Source organism: Alligator sinensis, unplaced genomic scaffold (genome assembly GCF_000455745.1).
Source record: "Alligator sinensis unplaced genomic scaffold, ASM45574v1 scaffold166_1, whole genome shotgun sequence".
NCBI lineage: Eukaryota > Metazoa > Chordata > Crocodylia > Alligatoridae > Alligator > Alligator sinensis.
The window spans coordinates 1227832-1250399 of NW_005842098.1; the positions used below are offsets into that span (position 1 = coordinate 1227832).

At 44.9% G+C, this 22568-nt stretch overlaps 1 protein-coding gene across 1 annotated transcript; it reads left to right on the top strand.

The window, feature by feature from the left end:
- The first annotated feature begins 1796 nt into the window (after positions 1 to 1796).
- On the top strand, positions 1797 to 22567 carry GSG1 (germ cell associated 1). The gene is made up of 5 exons (XM_025204813.1): positions 1797 to 2115; positions 9963 to 10010; positions 12779 to 12931; positions 13333 to 13444; positions 18761 to 22567. The coding sequence occupies exons 1-5, from the start codon at positions 1797 to 1799 to the stop codon at positions 19089 to 19091; spliced, it is 963 nt and encodes a 320-aa protein (XP_025060598.1). The 3' UTR covers positions 19092 to 22567.
- Position 22568: the final 1 nt, after the last annotated feature.

The window sequence follows — 22568 nt, forward strand, 5'->3', positions numbered from 1 at the left end:
TTCTGATAGTGGTCTTCTGATGATGACATAGATCAATTTTCCTTCTTCCTTTCCCTCTAAAAGTCCTCATTCTCTTCTCTTTCTACCTTCTGACCTAATTCCTTTGTCATCTCCATTTTCTTTATCCCCTTGTTTTTCCAATCCTGAGGCATTTACAAAATGATAAAAATTCTAAGATGTTATCACTAGGGGTTTTTTTCCTCTTGTAAAATATTTAAATTATTCCCATTGACATTTTTGGTGGGGGGGGGGAACCTTTTAATTAAACAAAGAAAAAAACCCTTCTGTTTCAGAAAAAAACCATAATAAAACTTTGAGCGAAATCTGGTGAAAACTGAAAAGAAAGAAAAAAACTTTTTGTATTTTGGGGCCTCAAAGAAACGGAATATTTTTGAGCCAAGCAGACACTTTGCACAACAATTTATATTTTGTCAAAACCCCAGTTTTCCACCAAAAAATTTCCACAAGTCCTAGCCAGAAGCCCTTAATAGTGTGCAGCTGTCTAATGTCAGCTTCATGGAACTGGTGAAGTTAAGCTTGCTTTCAGATTGTGAGACTGAGCTTGGTAGTGATGGCAACAACTTTTCCAGCATCATTGACCAGAATAATAGGAGATGGTTGTTCTGAAAATGAGGGGAAAAGGAACCTGAGGACAGGGAGGAAACAGAGCCAGGTACAGGGCAGCTCAAGAATTGAAGGGTTTCTTGTGTTTGAATGCATTTTTGATAGACACATTTCTGCCACCAGCAGGGTTTTCTCAGGATGATGGAGGGCTCTTGAAATTCTGCTCACAGAAGGGAGGTTACTCCATCTCAGGCAATTTCCTTTTCTGATGAGAATTACAGGCTTGTCTGGTAAGCAGAGTGAATATCATGGCTCTAACCTTACCACTTTGGGTTGTGTCCTTTTAACTTATCACAAGTGGAGCAGCATCCAGTCTAATGTTATTTATGATAATGCCCACACTGTGCCAGGTACATGCCAATCACTGGGGAAAAAGGAGGAGTAGTCCCTGCTTTGAGGAGCTCATAAAGATAGACAAGGCAGTAGAGGTCAGGGGGCAGGAGAACCTCAATGGGTCATTCATGGTAAGCAGTGCAACTGAAATAGGTTTCAAGGAGGTCATACATCTGGAGAGGTAGGAGCTACGTGTTTAAGCACAGGGAAGTTGTGCTGTACCAAGAAGATGCTGCATAGGAGAAAGCACAGGCCTGATTGCATAAGAAGTGGCTATACGGTCAGATAATACCTAAGTAGTTTGTCTTGCATAGTTGGGAGACCTCAAGAGAACATTCCAGGGTTCTGCAAGAAGTGCCAGGGGTGATCTCCCCTTAGAGTGAGAAATGGACCATGGCCCTGCCATGTGAAGGTGCTGTTGAAATAGCTCCTTTTCAGATGAGCTGAAACATGGAGCACTCTGATCACTCCCTATGAGCTCTAAAGGTCATATGTTGTTCAATTGAGCAAGGTCATTGCCACAGCAGTGTGTCCCAATGATATTTTGATTTGGACTATGTTAGCATCCTATGAGAGAGATGCAACGTATTTGCCAGTACTACCTATGAGAGAGATGCAATGTATTTGCCAGTACTACTATATAGGCCAGTTTTAAATGGCTGAACTGCTTCCTTTGAGAAGCTTTTCCACAGTCTAAGGTGTCATGCTGTCAGCAAATGGTCTCTAATTACTGAGTGGGACAATGAGATGCCTCTTTCCACTGCCATACACCCATAACTTGATGGGAAGAGGCCCAGTGCCTGTGTCTGAAATGTGAATCCTTCATGTCTGTCTTGCAGATGGAACTCCTGAAGGTCCTGCCATGGCGCCGTGCTTTCCTAGCAGTAGCCCTGAACTTGCTGGCTCTCAGCCTCTCCACCACGGCCTTGCTTAGCAGCTACTGGTGTGTTGGGACCCAGAAAGTGCCCAAACCTTTGTGTGGAAAGGGCAAAGCTACCAAGTGCATTGGTGTCCATGTGTCTGCTGATGGAGGATCTAACAACTCTTCATCCCAGGATGTGGTGCACTATAGCTGGGAGACCGGGGATGACCGCTTTGCCTTCCAATACTTCCACACTGGCATGTGGCTTTCCTGTGAGGAGAACATGGAAGGGCCAGGTAGTGTCTCCTTGTTCTTATTTACTCAATGAGTTAAGTAACAATGAAGAATGCCAGACTGGCAGCAGGAGGGAACAACATTTTCTTCATAGCCTGGACCAGGTAGGGTAGCCTTACCAATATGCTCTATCCCTCATTTAGAGGTTGGAAAGGGGGCAGTTGTTTTCAATACCCCATTCGATATGTGCCTGCTAACAAAAGGGCTGCTGAGTGCTACTTGCAGTGAGGTCGTCATCTGCCCTTGTAGGAACTGGAGGACCCCCACACTTCATTTCACATTCTCTTGGGAACAGATGCTGGGCCTCCTGACACAGGGGACAGCTTCATGCAGTGTTGCCAGCTCTTGCAGTTTTCATTGTAAGTACCAAATATTTGAGGCTTTTTTTAAAGCTCTGAGACCCTGAAGTTGTGTGACTACAAGAGATTCTCAAGCTCTCATTTGAAAGAAATGTCGTAGAGAAAAGCTTAAGCAAATGAAAACTAGAAAGCAAATTAGCAGATAGATCATCTTCATTTTCTAAACAATCATATGATTTCTTGAGGGAGCAGACTTGTGATTTTTGAAGACTTGGGGTAGCAATGTTCTTTATGCCACCTTTGTAGTAGCATTGTGCCCATACTGGGAGCCACTGTTTCCCCCCCTTGCACCCTTCCTCTACCCCTAGTGGCTAATGCACAGTCATAGAGTCATAGAGAAGTAGGGTTGGAAGGGACGTCCAGGGATCATGTAATCCAACCCACTGCGTGAGGCAGGATCATCCCTATCCAAACCATCCCATACAGCCATAATCTAAACTCTACATAAGACTACCCTCAACCCTGACACAACATAGGGCTAATACCCTAACCTGTCACAGGTAAAGCAGGGGAACTGTAGCAGCTAATGTCCTGCTTCTATAAAATATTGTCAATATACACTCAAGAGATCCCAGGCAGAGGGCCATGCCTCCTGCTACAGAGGAAGGCAAAAACCCCCACGGTCCATAACAGCCTGACCATAGCATAAAATCCCTTCCTGATCCCAAATATGGCAGTTGTTCTGATCTTGAGTGGAGGGGAAAGACCCTCTGGCCAGGAACCTCTTGTTTTGCTCCTAGTAGAAAAATTAGCACGCAACAGTTGAAGTCCCCATCCTAACACCCAGTGCCTCTGGGGATGCTTAAAAACACATATAGCAGGTGGGGAGAAGCAAGGTGGGGGTGCATGCAACGGAGCAACCAGCAAGGCGTAGAAACATGGGAAATACTCATGGTAGAAAACAGGCATAGCTATACCTAAATCATCCCCAACCAATGGCTATCCAACCTCTTCTTGAACACCTCCAGTGATGGATGGTCCACAGCTTCCCTAGGCAGTCTATTTTACTGACTCACTATTCTCACAGTGGGGAAGTTTTTCTGGATATCCAATCTAAACTAACTTTGCTGTAACTTCAAGCCATTGGTCCACTGCAGCAAGAGAGAGAAAAGGTGCCTTCCCTCTTATTTATGGCAGTCCTTCTAGTATATGAAGACTGAGATCATGTCCCCTCTTAAGTGCCTTTTCTGCAAGCTGAACATACCTAGTTCAGCTAGTAACCAGCAGCACACTTATAAAATGGGAAATTCCCTTCTTGAGAGCACGGAGGCAGAAAGGGATCTTGGAGTCATTATTGACTCCAAGATGAACATGGGCCAACAATGCAAGGTCACGGTCAGCAGGGCTAACCGGATCTTATCGTGCATCCACAGGTTCATCTCAAGTAGGGCCAAGGAGGCGACACTGGTCAGGCCCCAGCTGGAGTACTGTGTCCAGTTCTGGGCACCCCACTTCAAGAGGGATGTGGACAACATTGAGAGGGTCCAGAGGAGGGCCACCCTCATGATCTGGGGACAGCAGGGCAGACCCTACAATGAGAGGCTACAGGACCTGAACCTGTTCAGCCTTCACAAGAGAAGGCTGCGGGGAGCCCTGGTGAACATCTATAAACTCACTGGGGGGGCCAGAAGGGTTTGGGGGAATCCTTGTTTCCCCTAGCGCCCCCCGGGATAACAAGGAATAACGGCCACAAGTCGTTGGAGAGTAGGTTTAGATTAGACATCCGTAAGAACTACTTCACAGTTAGGGAGGCTAGGATCTGGAACCAACTTCTGAGGGAAGTGGTGCTGGCTCCTACCCTGGGGGTCTTTAAGAAGAGGCTTGATGCCTACCTGGCTGGGGTCATTTGAGCCCAGTTTTCCTCCTGCCCAGGGAGGGGGTCGGACTTGAAGATCTACAAGGTCCCTTCCAACCCTACTTCTATGATTCTATAATTCTGTAATTCTATGATTGCTTGCCTCTGGAACCTCTCTAACTTCTCCAACTTCTTTTTAAAATAAGGAGCCCAGAACTGCACACACTACTCCAGATGAGGCCTAACCAGTCCCAAGTAGAGATGCACTATCACCACCTGTGTCTTGAACCGAATATTTCTATTGATGCAGCCTAAAACCTCATTCACCTTTTGTGCGGCTGCATCACACTGCAGACTCATATTGAGTCTGTGGTCTACCAAGACTCCCAAGTCCTTTTCCATAGATCTGCCATGCAGCTAGGTGTCACCCATTTTGTATTTGTGTTTTTGATTATTCTTCCCAATGTGTAGTACCTTGCATTTGTCCACACTAAGCTTCATCCTGTTAGCTCTAGCCCAACTTTCCTATCTGTCGAGATCCTTCTGAATTATGCTCACATCCTCCAGCGTGTTCATACTCCTTCACAATGTCACTGTAATTTATATAGCAAACTTATTTAGATTACCTATGAATTGTACTGCATCCCTGAACCCTTTCTTCCTCTCAACCCAATCTTCCCCAATCCTAATGCCGGGTTTTTTGATGAACTTGTTCTGGAGGAATTGTCCCCAGCCCATAGCCAAGATTTATATCTATGGGGACCAGAATACGATTCAAAAGCAGCCCTGAAGTCAGTAAACAGCTAAATTGTAATTACTGTATTCACTCAAATCCAAAACAAGGTCTTTCTCCCCCAGTCAACATGAGAGTAAAACATGCCTCATCTTAGATTCAACTACTGGCGCAGGTAAGGCAGCAGCCCAGCTCTGGTTTTGGCTCTGGGCTCGAGGCCATAACTAGAGCTGAGCCAACATCAGCCCCAGGCCAAGGTGACTTGTGCAGCAGGCCCACAGTTGGGCTCACATGTGGGAAGACTGTGCAGTGGAGGGACAAAGGGGGGGAGCATGGTGGGGACCACTTAACCAGCCTCCCACTGCTGCCTGCCTCCTTCCCACCTTCTGCTCCAGCTCTGGCCCCTCCAGTCCTGACATGGGTGGGCCCAGAGTTGCCACTGTTGCTTCTGTCTGGCTGGACTGGGGCTGGGGCCAAGGCCAGGACCACTAACTTCCCTAGAGCTGGAGGTGGAACTGATGCAGAGCCACCACAGAAGGTAAGTGGTGGAGGTTTGCATGTGGTGGGGGGCAAGTGGCAGAGGGGCAGGCACAGACAGACACAAGCACAGGGGGGCAAGGGACAAGGGGGCCAAGCAGCAATGCGGTAGGCATTAGCATTGCAGGGCAAGGGGTGGTGGGACAAGCCGGAAAGGCCAGGTCCAGGAAAACAAGAGGCAGAGGTCTAGGTCCTCATCCCCTGCCAATGCTTTCTCTACCGCAGCAGTGTTGGGGATGAATTTAAGACACCCCTCCAAAAATTAGGTTCTATGCATAGAAAATAATAGCGAACGTAGACATTTCCATGTATAGAATCTAATTAGTGGGGGAAGCATCTTAAATTTGGATTCATCTGGATTCAGGTAAATCCAGTAATGATATAGAAAAAAAGATTCTTTAGCCCATTCCTCTGCATGAAGTCAACTTTCCCCATCTATGCCCCAGTGCACGCATAACATAACTTCTTATGTAAAGGAGGCATTATATGCACTTTAATTCTGTATGTTTCTTACTTTATCCTTTGGGGTAGAAGTCTGAAAATAGAAAGATCTTGCCTAAAACCAGGATGACAATTTAAAAAAATATTCAGCCCTATTAGGTCCAATAAGAGGCCTGATTTGTTTTGGGCATTTTCAGGGATGATTAAGAATGGAATGTTTTTAATTTACAGATGGCTAAGGCTGTAATGCATATTTCCATGGTGATTGTGGGATGAATTGGGAATGGGACTGCATTGTTGGAATGCGAGGTTTTTCTTTGAAAGAATTAACAGGCCTCTGGACAGTACTGGAATAGCAGCCATGCCTGAAGGGACAGCAGGAGATGTGACTGGGGTGGATTTTAGTGAGGTATTTTGTACAGTGTTTCATGAAATCATACACTCAGAATTAATCCAAACTGGCTTGAATCTACCCGTTTTTATGGATCTTGAAAGCTAGTGGCAGGAGCAGAAACAAAAAATATAATCTGCAGCCATACATTAAGTTAGGGAAAGGTGTCTCATGGGGCCAATATAAGGATCAGCATTAGGCCAACATTATTTAATAACCTTATTAAAGTTCTGGATGAGGTAGTGGACAACATGTTAATGAAATTAGCAAATGGTACTGAATTGGGAGGGACCCTGAACACCACTGAGGACAGAAAAATAATACAAGGGATTTGGAAAGATTAGAATTGTGGCCAGGAAATAACCAGATGAAATTCATCTGAGAAACATACAGGCTAATACATCTGGAAAAAATAATCTGCCAGGCAGAGACTCGTTGGGAAGGAGAACTCTGGAAAGCAGTAATGTAAAGAGAGATGTAGAGGTAATAATGGGCACAGACCGTAGTTTGCATGGTAATATGGCAGCAAAAGAAAAAAGGGAGGTAAAGCAATTTTGGATGGCATATGCCTAAACAGTATACATAAAAGTCGGGAGGGGTAAGTTCCTCTAATGAAACTCCCTACTCAGGGTGGGGGAAGACACCCCTTTTTCAGTAGAGAGGTTCAGAGTTTCATCTGGGGTGGGAGTGTATTGTTTTTAAGATAAAGTATGTCCAAAGGAAGCTAGTAAAGAAGCTGCTTTTTTATCTGGGATGGAGTTGGGTGTTGGCCCCATTGCATAAGCACGAACTGGTTCATTTCAGCACATGTTGCATTGGATCCTAAGAGTATGTCTATACTGCAGCAGCAGCATTCCCCATGCCCTCCTACCTGCTCCCACTTCCACATGCTAAACTTTTTCATATGCTGGTCATGCTGTTCTAGGGACAACTCTCTATGACTGCTCTCCAGGTCTGCATGTGTGGCATGGCTTCAGAATGGCCTCACTGGTATATTTCTGGGTTTAGGTGTAGGAGTGGGAGCAGGCGCAGGCAGGTGAGATGTGTTTGTGCATGCCTCTGCTAGGGCATGTTGCCACCATGGTGTGGACAAACCTGCAGTAGGACAGCCCAAAAATCAAATTTTTTTTTGTCTGAAGGAAATTTTCCTTTGTCTTTCCAAATGTTGGTTTAGAGTTGAAAACCAAACCGTGTTCACACTTCCCATGATATGTAATTACCCTGGATCCTAAAGCTGTTTAGTGAAATTGATATATTTGTTAGTTTCACTGCTCAGAAGAGAAGATTATCGATTTCATTGGATGGCAGCAACGGCCTTCCATGGTCTCTGGCTCCAAGCCAGACTTTCCTACAAACCCTGAAAGCATCAGGTCCTTGGTCCTGGGGAGTCCTTCAGGATGACTTCTCATTGAACCCAAGTTGTTTTAAATGATACATTCTAGATTCACTAAACCAGCCTTATCTAGAAAAACTTTCTGCCAGAAAATTTCCAACCCATTCTAATCCTTAGCAAAGGAACACATAAAAGTTTATAGCCAGAGCTATAAGAATGATTGATATTTCTACTTCACAGGCCATACTGGGAGGAGAAGAGAGAAAAAGAAAAATGCTGTTTTAGGTTGAATAAAACATTTCCTTTGTTGAATTTATATTTTATTTGTAATTTTTTAATATTACAATTAGGTAACTGTCCTTCTGTATTGAAGCAAATACACCGACTCCCCCCCCAAATTCTGCATTTTTGGTGAATTAAATATTCAAGCCAAAATAGCAGCCAGCTCTTATTATAATGTGCCTTCGTTCCTCAGGACAGTTGATTGTCTAAATCAGACATGCACCAGAGATTGCAGGTTGTACAATGTGTGTGATCCCACCCCACTACCACAACAGTCATAGTCAAGTAGGCTAGCAGTCTGCACCATAGAAACAGCAGGCCACTGGATTTTTACTGCTAACTAAAGTAGGAGTCTGGGCATATTGCTTAAAGAAACTTCCATTGTGGAGGGCAAGCAAGACATTGCACATGTTCAGAATATTTTGAAACCAACCCCTTTGCAGTGAACCTTTGCATATGTGGGGTTTGTAACAGAACAAAATAGATTTTTCCTAGGGTTTGGTTTCCTTATAAAAGTCCTGGCACCTTAACAAATCTCAAGAGTGAACTCCTGGGAGTTTTGCAGTTGACTTCAGTGAGGCTCCAAGTTTATCCTTTATGAGTGCAATATTTGAAATAACAATTGTATAGAAGTTCTAATGTCTACTAACAGAGGTGAGTAAAAAGCTTATGGAAGTGAAAATATACACAGGCACAGTGAGCTGGGATAATGATCATGGCATGACGTTTGAATAAAATTTTTTGCATGTCATGCTGTTCACTGCTATGTGTATTTGGGTCTGGAGATTTACTGAGGAAACTACAAAAGACTGTTTTTGTGGTCTCTGAAGCAAAGTAAGCACATTTCTGGACAAAAGAAATCTTATTTATTTAGATAAGTATCAGCTATTTTAAAACAGTATTGAGAACTGCAGTTATTTAAAATGAAACCTTTAAAATGTGGAAACATGCAATTACAGGTATACAAATAACCTTGGCTCTGTGCCTGTTTTTCTGTCTATTATCACTTGAATGGTGATGCACTTCAGCTATTACAGCTTTGGACATCTTGTAAAATCCTGGACCCGTAATGAAAACATTACAGACAGGGCCCCGTCTTTCTTTTATGGAAAAAAATAATGTCCTAGCTAAGGGTGGTATGCGAATTATTCTGCCCTAGGATGGAGTCAGTGGATTGGAAAATAGTTTATTCATGGCTGGAGTGAAGTCTGTGATTTCCATCACAATGACTAATATAGAAAGTGTAATAGTATTTCCAGCCTGCAAAAGAGGGTGAATGGACTAAATTAGAGCTGACTAGCTCAGAGCACAGAGGTAGATGGACTGGATGTGCAGGTTGATAAGCCTGATAGTTTGTATGCTTCTTATCATAGTTAGAAATTGGACTGAGGCAAGAGACAAGGAAATAAATTGGTGTGTTTTGGAATTAATGATCAGACAAGTGGGGGTGATTTTCACTGAGTTTGTTGGCCATGAAATGAATCTAAGTTCATGAGAGTTTGTAATGGAAAATCACAGAGAAGTGTAAGTAAGATGCAAGCAGATTTATGGTCTCCTGGATAAAACTAGTGCAATTAGAAAATTAAAGCAGCCTATGTAACTTCTAATACAAAATTATTTCCTTTCAAATACTTGTTTTATGTCATCACAACTTTATAATGTTTTAAATGTATAGTATTTTTATGCTCAACTATATTGAATATTGTGGGGATTTTTAATGCATGAAGCTTCCTGCCTCTGCACTACAGACAGGCGTTATCCTTCTTCCATACTTTTCTCTACCGGAGTGCCAAAAAGAGATCAAAGTAATTACTTCCTTGGCCAAAAAGATACCAAAGCCTAGAAGACTTTAAGATAGGTGGAGTCATGCCCGGTAGAGGAAAACAAGAGTCCAACAAGGGGGATTTTTTTTCTCCTACCTCTTCAATCATCCTTTGAGAAATTGCATCACTTGAGACTGGTTTTGTTTGCATTTCAGATGAGAAATGCCGAAGTTTCATCGAGCTCTCACCCCCAGGGGAGAGAGGTAAGAATTAGCCTTTTCTTTAGCCTACTAGAATTTCCCAGTGCACCTCCTTGAGGGACGGGGAAGTTTCAGCAGGTTGGGAGGGTAGTATAGAAAAAATTAGGATTTTTAGATTCATGGGTGATATCCTGCCTGCACTGAAGTCAGAAGGGACAGGATTTCTCCCTAGGTAGTTATTCAAGCCTCTGGTATCTGCAAAATCAATGCTAGAAATCTCAACTTTCCATATATATTTTCTGATGCTTTCTACTTTCCGCTGAAGTGGAAAGCCGGAAAAGATTGACTTCTTTCCCTGTTTCATCATACAACCTTTGATCGTAACAAGCACATTAGTAACGAAAATGGTAAACAGTAATACAAGTGGGCTGAATGTTCTTGGACAAGTCACATACTGCAAAAGGGGCCACACATTTTGGTTATTTGGATTTTTGGGAGATTTAGTTAATCTGGATCTCAGTGGTGCAAAGTGCCCACTATGGCTGGAGGGAAGGGGAGCTGTGGGTGATCAGAATCTCTGAAAATGTAATTATTTTAAATGTAATGACAGTACTTCCATGGAGTTCACTGAGACCAGGATTTTGTCCTTGGTGTCTTAGATTGGGCATCCAAAAAGTGGGGTGTCCCAAAATAGTGGCTACTTTCTCTGTAAAAAGGGGCTAGCACTGCTGTGGAAGTGGAAGAGCTTTAACAGAAGGTATTGAGGAAAACCCCCTCCTCAACCTAGAATACTTCCTGTATAGTAGTTTACCCATTCATCTTGGAGAGAGGAGAGTCAGGTTCAAATCCTCTCAGATGCAAAAGAGAACAGACCTTGAGTCTTCCACATTTCAGGGAAGTACTCTAACTTCTGTGCTATTGGATAAAAAAAATGGAGTGGCAGCATCATCATTTCCAGCCACATTTCTACACATCTGAGTCTGGTAGATGTGTTCCAAAGGATCTTCATGTGCCTTGCCAGTGATAGAGATGTTTCCCTGACAAGTTTGTCAGCCATTAGGCACCTAGAGAATTTTACAGTTAAAAACGTACGTGCCTGTGAACTGTATGGAATCTCCAAAGTTAGGAAGGAGCTGGGAAGGTGTTTGGAAGATCTAAATAATGGACTTAAGCACCTAAAGTGGCAGTCAGGTGGGCACCTCAGTCTTTCTGTGGATCTGACTAGTAGCTAATTTTCTATCAGCAAACATTCCTAGCTTCCTTGATGTCTCCTTTGGAGTATACCCAGAAAGTATCACAATTAGGTTTGACGGCACTGAACAGCTTGGTGCCTACACCAAGCTCATCCCTACACCCCATCAGGATTCAGAAAATAGGAATTCTCCCATCTTTCATTTGTGGGACCTGGTCTGATAGTTATGCTGTAATCCTACATAAAATGTGGCCAGAGGAGCTGGCTGCATCCCCTTCTGCTCCAACTCCTTTAAAACAATTATGCAATGATCAGAATACTCTGCTGAGACATGGGAGACATGGCTGAAATCATTTCTCTTCCTGTGGGGAACTCAAACCCAAGCTTTTATGTCCTAGAAGCATTCCCTACCCCATAGGGTATTCTGGGGTAGGACATCTCTCAACTGTGCCTGTTGAAGCTACTCTACTTTTTACAAATCCTTGAACATTCAATTACAGTAGAAACTGCCATACCGATCCACCCCTTGCCCTAGATTACAGAATCAGATGCTCTCTCTTCTCTCACTGGTCCAGTGGGTATTTAGTTATACTATGCAAAGTGCAGCAACTTCAACAGGAGGAGATTATAGAGCCCCCAAACGTCCTATAACCTGATAGGGAACTTTCCAGGGATCTGGGTAAATGTGGGTTATAATCTCTAAATATCCCATATTCTAGCTGAGTGCACTAACCACTGCACTGTTGATACAGGTACTACACACTCCTCCAACCATGGCTTGAAAGGACTGACCCTTCCTCAGACTGGTGTTATGTGTCTAACTCCAGAGAAGGGTTCATGTATGTGCATCCTCAGTAGAAATAGGACCACTTGCAGCAAATTGAGCCCAAGTCCTGGGAAGACATGTAGTTTAAGGCTCTCTGTTTTCAATTCACTGGTTTAGGCAGTTTCTTGCTCAATGTGCTGAGTTTTCTAGATCCTACCTCCCCGTGCATTATAGAAGGAGGGTCCTGCTGTACAACGGGCTTACATGAGACCTACAGAAATCACTTAAGCCCTTAATGGGATGTGCTGGTGGGAAGTGTTACTTTCACTGTAGGCATGTCTACACATGTAGTTACACATGCCTAAACTTAATGCACCTTTGCTTAAGGTGCATTAAGGCAATTTAGGCATGCGTCTACATGCAGATGCACTAAAGAGCATTAAAGCACATTACATTTAGGCTGACATTGCTAAATTGCATTAGTGCCCTGCTAAGGCGCATTAAGCGTCCACATGTGAGCTAATGCGATTTAACTATGCCGGCTTAAATTTGATACTTGCTTTAAGCAGGTATCAAATTTAGGTGGGATTACATGTGCACACCCTTAATGCGCCTTAAAAATGGCGATTTTATGCTAATCCCACTTAAAAGGGCTATGTGTAGGCAAGCCCTGTATTCAGGTCACCTGCAAAAGGTGCTTTAGTTTGCCCAGTATTTTCTGGAGTGCTCTGGGGAAAGCTAGCATGAGCCTGTTTATGGTGGGCATCACAACTGTATAGTCAGGAGGTCAGAAGGAAGTACTCTCACTGTGGCAGGTTATGCCTCTAACATGCTAACTCTGAAAGATTTGTTCTTTCCTCTTGTTCATGGCAGGAATCCTGTGGCTGTCACTAGGCTCAGAGATGTTCTACATCAGCTTGCTGCTCATTAGTTTCATTCTACTGGTGATGGAGATCCTGTACACAGGGAATCCTATCTGTGGACTGAAGCTCAATGCCTTTGCCGCTGTCTTCTCTGTGCTGTCAGGTGAGTACCTCTCTACAGGCATGAAACTGTGAACGTGTTCCCAAAGGCAGCATAACACAGAGTATAAATCCCATCAGGAAAAAGTTCAAGAATTCCTCTGGGGAGGAAAGTGAAGCAAAGGCCTAGTAGAATGTTTATAAGGGATTAGGAGGACAATGGAGAGAACATGGTAGGTAGCAAGGGAGAGCAAGAAATGAGCAGAGTTGGGGGAAAATAACAGAGAACCAGAGGGAAAAGAAAGTGACCCAAATAGAGCAGGGCCCAGGGGATGCTAGTTCTGTAGTTGCTAAATTTGCAGAGCATGAGGATAAATGTGATTCTAAACCTTAGTCCCTAAACAGAGATGAGGTAAGGCCCTGGCCCCATCATGACAACTTTGTCTTCCTGTCCTCTTGCTTTAGGCCTGCTTGGGATGGTGGCGCACATGATGTTCACACAAGTCTTCCAAGCAACTGTCAATCTGGGGCCGGAGGACTGGAGACCACACTCATGGGACTATGGCTGGGCCTTCTAGTATGTGAGCTGTGAGGCTCTTTTCACCTCCCCTGACTGGAGGCTTTTGTCACACTCCACTCCACAAGAATTCACCTGTTTCCTATTAGCCTCCTTGCTCCTAAAGATAGCTCCAGCATGGTTTCCCTGGTGCCATTGTAACACCTTCACCTCATCCCGTGCCTGAAAAGATTAATATAATAGATCTTAGGCATGCAGAAAACCCAGTGGGTCACATCTCATCCACTGCAGGATTGTTCCCTGAAGCATATGTTTTCCAGTGTTTTGCCTAACCCAGTTTTAAATGAGTCAAGTAATGCAACTTTCACCCTTTTTTGAGGGGAAATTATTCCACAAATCACCAGTCTTTGTTGTTACTCAGTGTTTCCTCATGTTCAACCATGAGGGTCCTTTTAGCAAAAGAAACGATAAACCCTGTGGCTGTGCAGAGAGAATTTAATGAGGCAAAATTTAATTATGTAAACTGAAGTTTGGCCAGCACTGGCTAAGATCCAGTGACCATGGCTTCTTTAATTAATGTGGATGATCAAAACCTCTCTTAGCAATATCCTGGAGCTTTGGTTTAATACTGAATTAGAGGGAGGAAAGCCACTATATCCTGATGTCCCCATTATTTTCCATGTAAATATTGAACAGGCTCAATATCTCAGAGCTTCTGGGAGGACAAGACTCCCATGCTCCTAGAATGGTAGGCTGTGTTATTGCCTGCTCTTTACCTCCAAGCCCTTTCTTAGAATCAGTGAACGCATCTACACATAATGCTACATCAGTGTAGCGACGCGCTATGGCAACATAGTTCGTCACTACGACGTAGCGTCAGCAAGCACAAACTGTGACACCAACGCTATGTTGCCATACTGATGAGCTACCTCACTGTAGTGCATCGCTATGACGACATAGCTGCTAAAAATAACCGTGTGCCACCAGGACAGTGCAGTAATGGCTGTTACTGTGCCGTCATTTAGTACTTCCTAAAGCAAGTACTAAACGATGGCACAGTAACAACTGCACCATGGGAGGCATGTGTAGACATGCCCAGTTTGTCCCATCTGCTCCATTTCATCATTGGTTTACTATTAATGTTGACACCCCTCGCCTTTTAATATTAATGCATGAAGTGCTAGGAACCAAATAGCTATCATGTCACACAATAGTTTGAAAACACTGACTTGAACAGCTGTGTCAGTGAAAGAGTGCAAAACAGTGCCTGATGGTTTATAGAAATTAATCATCAGAATTCCTCCTCTTCTGGGTTTTTACACTGTCTCCTTCCATGTGAGATTGCTGTTGCTTGCTTCATTCAGTATTACATGTGCTCATGAACGGTGCATGTCCCTGGAAGCTGGTGGGGCACGGCGAGCTCCTGTAGGCAGCAGTGGTGCAATCGGTGGCGGGAGCATGGCAACGGCAAGCGGGGAGCTCCCACAGGTAGCCACAGTGCTATTGGCAGCAGGGAAGGGTGGCGAGCGCTGACCAGTGGTTAGTGACAACCCAGAGACGCAGCCAGCAGTGGCAGTGGTGTCCAGTGGTGCCCGCAGACGCTACCAGTGGTGTTGGCGGCGGGGGAGGTATACGACAACTGCCCACAGGCGCCACAGGCAGTGTTGGCGGCACCTTTTCACACAGGGTGCACCACCACATTCAGGGGGTGCAAGTGCACCCACATGCACCACCTACACGTTGCCAGTGCATGTGCTCAACTGTTACAAATCTGCAGCTCACAGCAACGTGTATGCTGAATGCAGTAAATCTTCTCCACATACTATAGGTAGCCCCATAACTGCTCTATATTTCTATCTGTGGTTAACAGGGATTGAGAGAATTTGTTCTGGTGTGCTGTGAGATATTGAGCACAGTGCCTGTTGTTCATTATTACCCCATACATGGGTATAGTGCTTTTCTTACAGAAAAAGAGGTACCACCTACTTAAGAGGGAAACATTAGAGAATATCGAAGTCATGATAGTGTTGTTTTGTGGCTCCTGAGTGAGTTTCTAAGAGGTTGGCAGCACTAGGAATGGAGGAGATACTTTGGGGAATACAAAAGTCTCCATACTCAAATAGATCATATTAAATCTGAGATCCGTTGAATGGCAGTGTCTAAAACTTAAAGCTTCAGAGAAACATACAGAACCCGTAAAAACACTGATTAGTTGTGATGCATTAGATGAAAAGTGGGAAGGTTCTTTCTTGACCTAGGCAGTGATCAGTTACTAGCCTAAAATATGAGATTGGATTATCAAAATTACAGTGTGAGACCATAAAATTATCCAACTCATTAAAGCTAGGTGCAAGATCTGGCTTTGTAATGCTTGGAGGGGACTGATTCAACTGACCAATTACTGTATGAAGTATTTTTTTTGCACTACTTTTAAATTTACTTGCCATTATCTTCAAGTGACCCCCCAGACCAATCCCAGCTCATGCTATGAGACACCATTAAACAAAAAAGGAGAGCTTGATTAGCTTTCATTTTGTTCTTCATAATCTCCTCTATAATCAAATCCCTTCTGCCATGCTAAATAATCTTAGTTATAAATGCGGTCTTTGCCATACCTCTGCTAACATGCTTACCCTGATGTAGACCTTCTTAACTAGCAGAGGTATACAAGAGAGGTGTGTGGAACTGGCCCTATTCAATTCAGATTCGGATTCATCCTGAATCAGGGACAGTGATTTGATTCGTTGATTCAGATCACTGTCCCTGATTCGATTCGGCCAAATCCAAATCTGAAGATTTGATGCTGATCCAGCAAATCAGCAGTTCAACCACAGACACAGTTTTAAATGTTTTTTCTACATATCTCGAGGTACCAGGCACAGCTTGTGAACACTGCGATGGTGGGGTGGCTGGAGTGTCCCACAGGAGCGTGGGGGAGCCCACGGAAGTGGACTGGAAGTTTTGTCCTGTGGACCAGAAGTATTTCTGGTCCACTTTTGGGTCTGCTGGGGAGGCCCCCTGCACCCCCCTGGCTTGGCGATTGGCCATGGTAGGACCCCAGGTGCCCTTCCAGACCCAGAAGGCACCAGTTGCCGAGCCGGGGGGGGGGGTGGGGGGGGTGCAGGAGGGCTCCCCAGAGTGTTTGGCGGTGGACCCGGAAGTGGACTGGACATGCTTCTTGTGTGCTTCCAGGTCTTCTGCTGAGTGCGCTGGGGAGCCCCCTCTGCTCCTGTGGGACACTCCATGTGCCCCAGCATCGCAGCATTCATGAGCCGCCTGCTACCTAGAGGTATGTAGGAAAAACATTTAAAGCGGTGTCTATGTCCAAATCGCTGAACCTTTCCCAATCTCTCCGAATCAATTCGGAGGGTTCCTATTCGATTCGGAGAGATTAAAGGGTCTCCTGATTCAATTTCGATTTGGAGATTTGGCCGCCGCATCTGGCCAAATCTCCTCTGAATCAAATCAGGGACCGAAGCTTTGCACATCCCTAGCATGCAAGGCATTGGTAAGGCTCTGTTTAGACTATTGTGTGCAGTTCTGATCAGCAGTGTTAAAAACAGATTAACTTAACATGGAATGAATTCAAGGAAGGGGCATTTAAAATGGTTGAGAGAGTGGAGACTTTGTCTCATGAAAGAAGATTAAAGGAGTCTGGTTTATTTAGTTGAGCAAAACAGAGACTGAGAAAGGGAATAAGGTCATTCTACAAGCACATCGATAGGGTGAATGCTAGAGAAGGACAAGCATGTTTGTGGCTGAAAAACTGCACCAGTTCAAGATTAAATTGGTACAAACTGGCTACGTATAGACTGGAAATTAGAAATAATGTATGGCTATCAGAAGAGTGACATTTTGGATTTTTTTCCTTCCAAACAAAGTTATTGGGACAATGAACCTTAGTTGCCTTAAGACTGAACAGGACAAATTTGAGGAAGCAATGGTATGATAGGACAGGGAGTCCTGGTTTAATAGTGAGTGAATGTGATATACAGTCATATACTATTTGTAAAGGAAGCTCTCCCAAACTGTGGAAGGTGTCTGGGAGTCGCATTGTCTCAGGGCTTTTGCTTATTGCCAGTTGGGCTAGGAAGGAATTGGTTTCCCCTCATGAATGCTACTGGCTTCTAGGGAGGAGGGGTCTTCATCTTCCTCTGAAGCACTGAAATGTTGGTTGACCATAGCTAAGGCTGGGGGAAGAGGGAGTGGTTGAGATCCACTGATGTTCCTATTGGTATTTAGAAAACCCAGTTGCCTGGCTAGAGGATCTTGTTCTTCTGCTTAGTGTTATACTGACTGCCCAATTTGGGGTTAAGAAGGAATTTTTCCCTTAGATCAGGGGTTGTCAACCAGGGGTATGCATACCCCTGGGGGTACTCGGGAAGGCCCCAGGGGGTACACGTCAGTGGCACAGAGAAGCGAGGACGCTTCCGGTTTTGCCGACAGTGCTTCCGGTTTCGCCACTGTGTGCAGGGGCCCCTCCCCCCCCCCACTCGTCGATCAGCCATTGGGGGACCCTCCCCCCCTCCATTTGTCGACCTGCTGGCTGGGGGACTCCCTGCTCCTCAACCAGTCACCGGGGGTACACCAACCAAAAACAGTTGAAAACCCCTGCCTTGTATCATATTAGCATAGACTGTGGGGTTTTGTGCCTCCTTCTGTAGCACAGAGTGTAGTCATTTTCCTTGGATCTCTTGAGCGTGTGCTGACAAACTACTTCCCTGTAATTGTAGTGGCCACACAGTGGCAATGCTGCCTTCTCTCATTTTTACCTGTGGTGTATTTGGGGTTGTGATTTATGCCTGTATTTGAGGGAAAGAAGTAGAAATGTTGGGAACTCCTTGAGTTAATGGTTTGAAAATGCAGGGACAGGAGACCCTTTCCACTCTTACATTAAAACGAATTGAACCAAACTAAATACAAATGAGGATGCCACATCCATTAGGATGTTCTCCAAACTACTGTTTGCATCAGGATAGAGTTGGCATGAAGCTCTAGGGAGCTCTGGCCTCGCAAGGAAGACCAAAGACAGGGGGAGTTAAACTTGTGTTATGAGCTTTTCACTTTGACATTTTACCAGTTTCAAACTATTCCTGGTCTGGGGGAACTGGAAGCAATGACAGGATAAAGCTTAATGCCTAAAATGGCTTGTATTGGTTTAAAATGGTTGACCAGGCTAAAGCCCTGTCAGTCTAGTTGATGTCCATCTCTAGCTAATGCCTTTTGGCCTGGTGTTTCAGAAAGGCTGCAACAGCAAGGCTGCATTGCTAAGGCTGCCATTAGCAATATGTATCATTCATCACAACTTCATTTTACTCCAAAGATGAATTCTGTAAGATCCTAATTGCATCTTGGGTTCCCTTTCCTCTCTCTTAGCATGGCCTGGTCTTCCTTCACCTGCTGTATGGCCTCTGCTGTCACGACTCTCAACATCTACACCAAGACAGTTCTGGAGTTCAAACGTAACCGTGTCAAGGGCTATGATGGGAGCTTCAAGGACCAGCCGCAGCATCACAAGTGCTACATGCCACAGCGGCACCAATCGGAACAGATGGGCAGCTATTACCAGCACCGAGACAAGCCTATTCATTCCATCTCAGAGGGAATTGACTTCTACTCCGAGTTGCAGCAAAAGGTGTTACAGCGGGAACCTGACCTAGACCTGGATGAGGTCCTGGGACAATCAACTGGGGAGGAACACTGTTAGGGCAGAAAAAGTGGAACCAAACAGAAGCGCTATTGTTAACACAGTCTAAGGGGTGCCGATTCCTTTAATATTACAGAAATATTGGAAGCAGGGAAGAGGAAGGGGAAGCAACAAGGTTGGGGAGCAATGCAAGACCACTTATACTGACAGTGACTTAAACCCCTTGAGCTTGTCTGCTCTACTGGAAGTTTGAGGGAGATGTTACCACGTGCATCATGAATGGTAAAGGCAGAGGTCATTTCTTCTAGAAAGTTATGTTGACTATGTCCTTAGTCACCACGCTTCTAACTCCTACTCCTATGATGTTTTGCATTTAGTCACTGGATAAAATGGGTAGAGAACAGTGGTAGCAGCAGAAGCCCCATTGGAACTAGATAGGGTCCAGAACCCAGGGGCTCATTGCTTTCCAGGCAGTGCCTGTTTTACTGAGCCAAATTCCCTCTGCCTTGTCCTCCTTCTGGTCCTACATATCTTCTTGATTATTAAGCAGGCCAGCTTCAACAGGGGGTGCTCCGGGCACTACCTAGCTCATGGCCTCGTGCCTAGAGAACGTGTGCAGATTCAAAACCCTTCAGTAAAGGGAGCCTAAACAAAGGTCTCCCACTCACCCCTAACCACTAGATTATTGGGTTCCTCCTCCTTCATTGCTTTGTGACTGATTTGCACAGTTATGACTACCTTGGGAGTTTAGGATCTAGACTCTACATCAAGTATTAGCAATGTATGGCCTATGGGCTGGATCTGGCCTGCAGGGCTGGAGTTTTGTCTGTGTCCACACACCAAGCTGAGGCCAGGCATTTCCAGCTGCATCCACGCTGCTGGTACTTCTCCCTACAGCTTGGGCTCACTTTCCAGATGGTAGGGAGCTGTGTCAGGCCAGGCAGCTTGCAGCTGTGCCCACACTTCAGCTGGGAGGAGTGTGTAGGAGGGAAGCAGGGAGAAGCAGCAGTAATGTGGATGCAGTTCAAAGCTGCCCACCCACAGTGCAGCTCCCCAACAGTTGGAAGCTGTCTCCATGATCCAGCTGAGGAGTGGGAGGCTAGAAGTGGTGGTAACATGGGTGCAGCTTGCAGCTACCTGGCCCTGGTGTGGTACAGGGAAAGCCCCCCTGGTACGATATACTGCAGATACTGCCAGGCCTGAGTCAGACTGCAGCCAAGTTGTTCTGGCCTGTAGCTTGTTTAAGGTTTCCAGCCACTGCCCTATCTGAAGGCAAAGTTGGATTTAGGCCTTCAAGTTCAGCAAGCTTCCCACTACAATGAGAATGAGAAGGTATCTTTCTCATCTTCCATAACCTTCTGGTCACATTTTCTCCATCTTCTTTCCATTTTTATGCCATCTATCATCCAATTTCTGTGCACCATTTTTTTCCCTGCCCCTAGATTCACTAAGGTTCCCGTCTATGCTCCTTGCACTTTGAGCTTTCCTCCTGTGCTGCTTGTTCCCCTCTTGCTGCCCAGACTCCTACAAGAGGCCTGCCCACCCATTTCCCTCACACTATCTGCAACAATTCAAGGGCAGGGTCCTGCTCTCTCCATTCCTCCTAGTCATGAATGCTACTACAAAAGCAGTCCCTCCAAAAGGAAAATGAAGTTGCACACAGAGGCAATGCTGTACACTATATTTATTTGTTCCACTGCAGTTTACAGTTCAAATATTTTTTTCCTGACAATATACAGACAGACTTTCTATTCACAGTGGGGATAAGGGAGAAGAATTCACATTATGGAGGAGCTAGTGTCACTGCACATTAAATATCTGGCCTAGGAATTTGAGGAAGAACCTAAGGAGAATTACTACTTCAGATAAAAGCTTTCAAGCCTTTTCTGCAAGGTGGTGGCAGAAAAGAAGGGAGATGGAGCATAGCCCTGTTTCTAATTAACTTCCTCTGCCACTGGGACTTACAACTTCAGCCACCACTGTTCAAACTAAACCAAACACTTTTAAAGCACCTAGCCCTGCCAGGGGACAGGAGAGAAAGGCAGGTGCCAAGACAAACAGCCCCTTGCTACATGTGTGCTAATACATACAGGGCTATTTACACAAAAATGCCATTACACGTAAAGCTCTGCACAAAGCTCTGGCATTACCAGGGAGGGGCTCAAGGGCCAGCCTTGGAAATTGCAGCTAATCTAAAAGAGACTGCAGGGAGCCATTTTATAGGAGATGCAGTGAGAAAGACAAGTATTCAGAAGATGGCCCAAGAAACCAAGCAAAGGAGACAACTCTCCCCAAAGATGCAATGGGCCCTTTAAAGGGAGGTGCAAAATATGCCAGGCCCTCAGCACTAAGAAAGGAAGTACTGGAACAATACCAGCTGGAGGACAGACAGAGGCAGCAGGCAATAGCAGAAGATCTGTGTTAGGGCTGCAGCTGTTGCCAATGCTAAAGGGGGAGCAGAACTAGACCTGCTGGGAAACCAATATCTATAAGGGATTGCCTTGCAGTGGAGTAAAGGGATGGGGAGGGGGAGGAATCTGTAGGGACCAAAGGTCACTAAAGAGGCTGTCACAGCAGGCTTTACATGGATACTCCACAATCATGGCACAGACAGTACATTTCAAACATTAAAACCTATGGAGACAGAGTCTAGCAGACTTGCACATAGGGTGGATGGGTGAATGCTAATATGAAACCCGTCTAGGGCTACTGTGTTCAGCACTGGTCTCCGTGATTACCTTTGAGCAACCCTTGGCTGTTTTAACTCACATTCTCTCTCAATGGTCCCAAGGGACCAAAACTACAGCTGAGCAGCAGAGAAGGGTTTCCCAGCATTACCTCAAGCCTCTTGTACTGGGTGTGACAAAAGAGCCTCTATGCAAACTAAGAACCACTCCATAACACATTATTATCTTCCAGGGGCCAGACATACTGGCCAATCTACCTGTGCTGTACTACTCAGGAATACATGGTTCATATGATTTAATTTGTTTGCACTAGGGCAGACATCATGTGATGCCATAAGGGCTCATAAGAAAGACCAAAGGGAGAGGCAAAGCTGGATATAAGACATGGGCCTTTCATATCTACATTACCAACCCTAATTTGTGCATGGGAGAAGAAACTGGTAGGCTCAGGGGGTTAACAAGGAATTGTGGAGTCTTTTGCCTCTTGGTTGCTTATTCTAAACTAGCCGAATCAGGGAGGGCAGGACATTCCAAGGAACTGAGGGTGAGGGGATACAGTGGTGATCCTAAAGTAAAAGAGGTAGGAGAGCTGAAGGAGCCTGTATGATGAAACCAGCCATGGAGGAGCCAGGCTATGGTTCCCCTAGAAAACAGTGGGATTAAAACACGATGAATGGAAATACTGCTTGAATACAAACAGGAGTTTCCTGGAAATAGTTCATAAATTAAAACATACAAAAAATATACATACATACATACATATATATATATACATTTTTCTGCATTCACATTTCCATGGTACCTGGAGGAAGCACGCAGGCAGGGTGTGGCAGGGGAGAGGTCCAGCAGC

Coding starts and splice junctions, on each gene's coding strand:
- GSG1 (XM_025204813.1), top strand. CDS start 1,797: ATGGAACTCCTGAAGGTCCTGCCATGGCGCCGTGCTTTCCTAGCAGTA. Junction 2,116..9,962: donor GGAGAACATGGAAGGGCCAG/GTAGTGTCTCCT, acceptor TTTGCATTTCAG/ATGAGAAATGCCGAAGTTTC. Junction 12,932..13,332: donor TGTCTTCTCTGTGCTGTCAG/GTGAGTACCTCT, acceptor CTCTTGCTTTAG/GCCTGCTTGGGATGGTGGCG.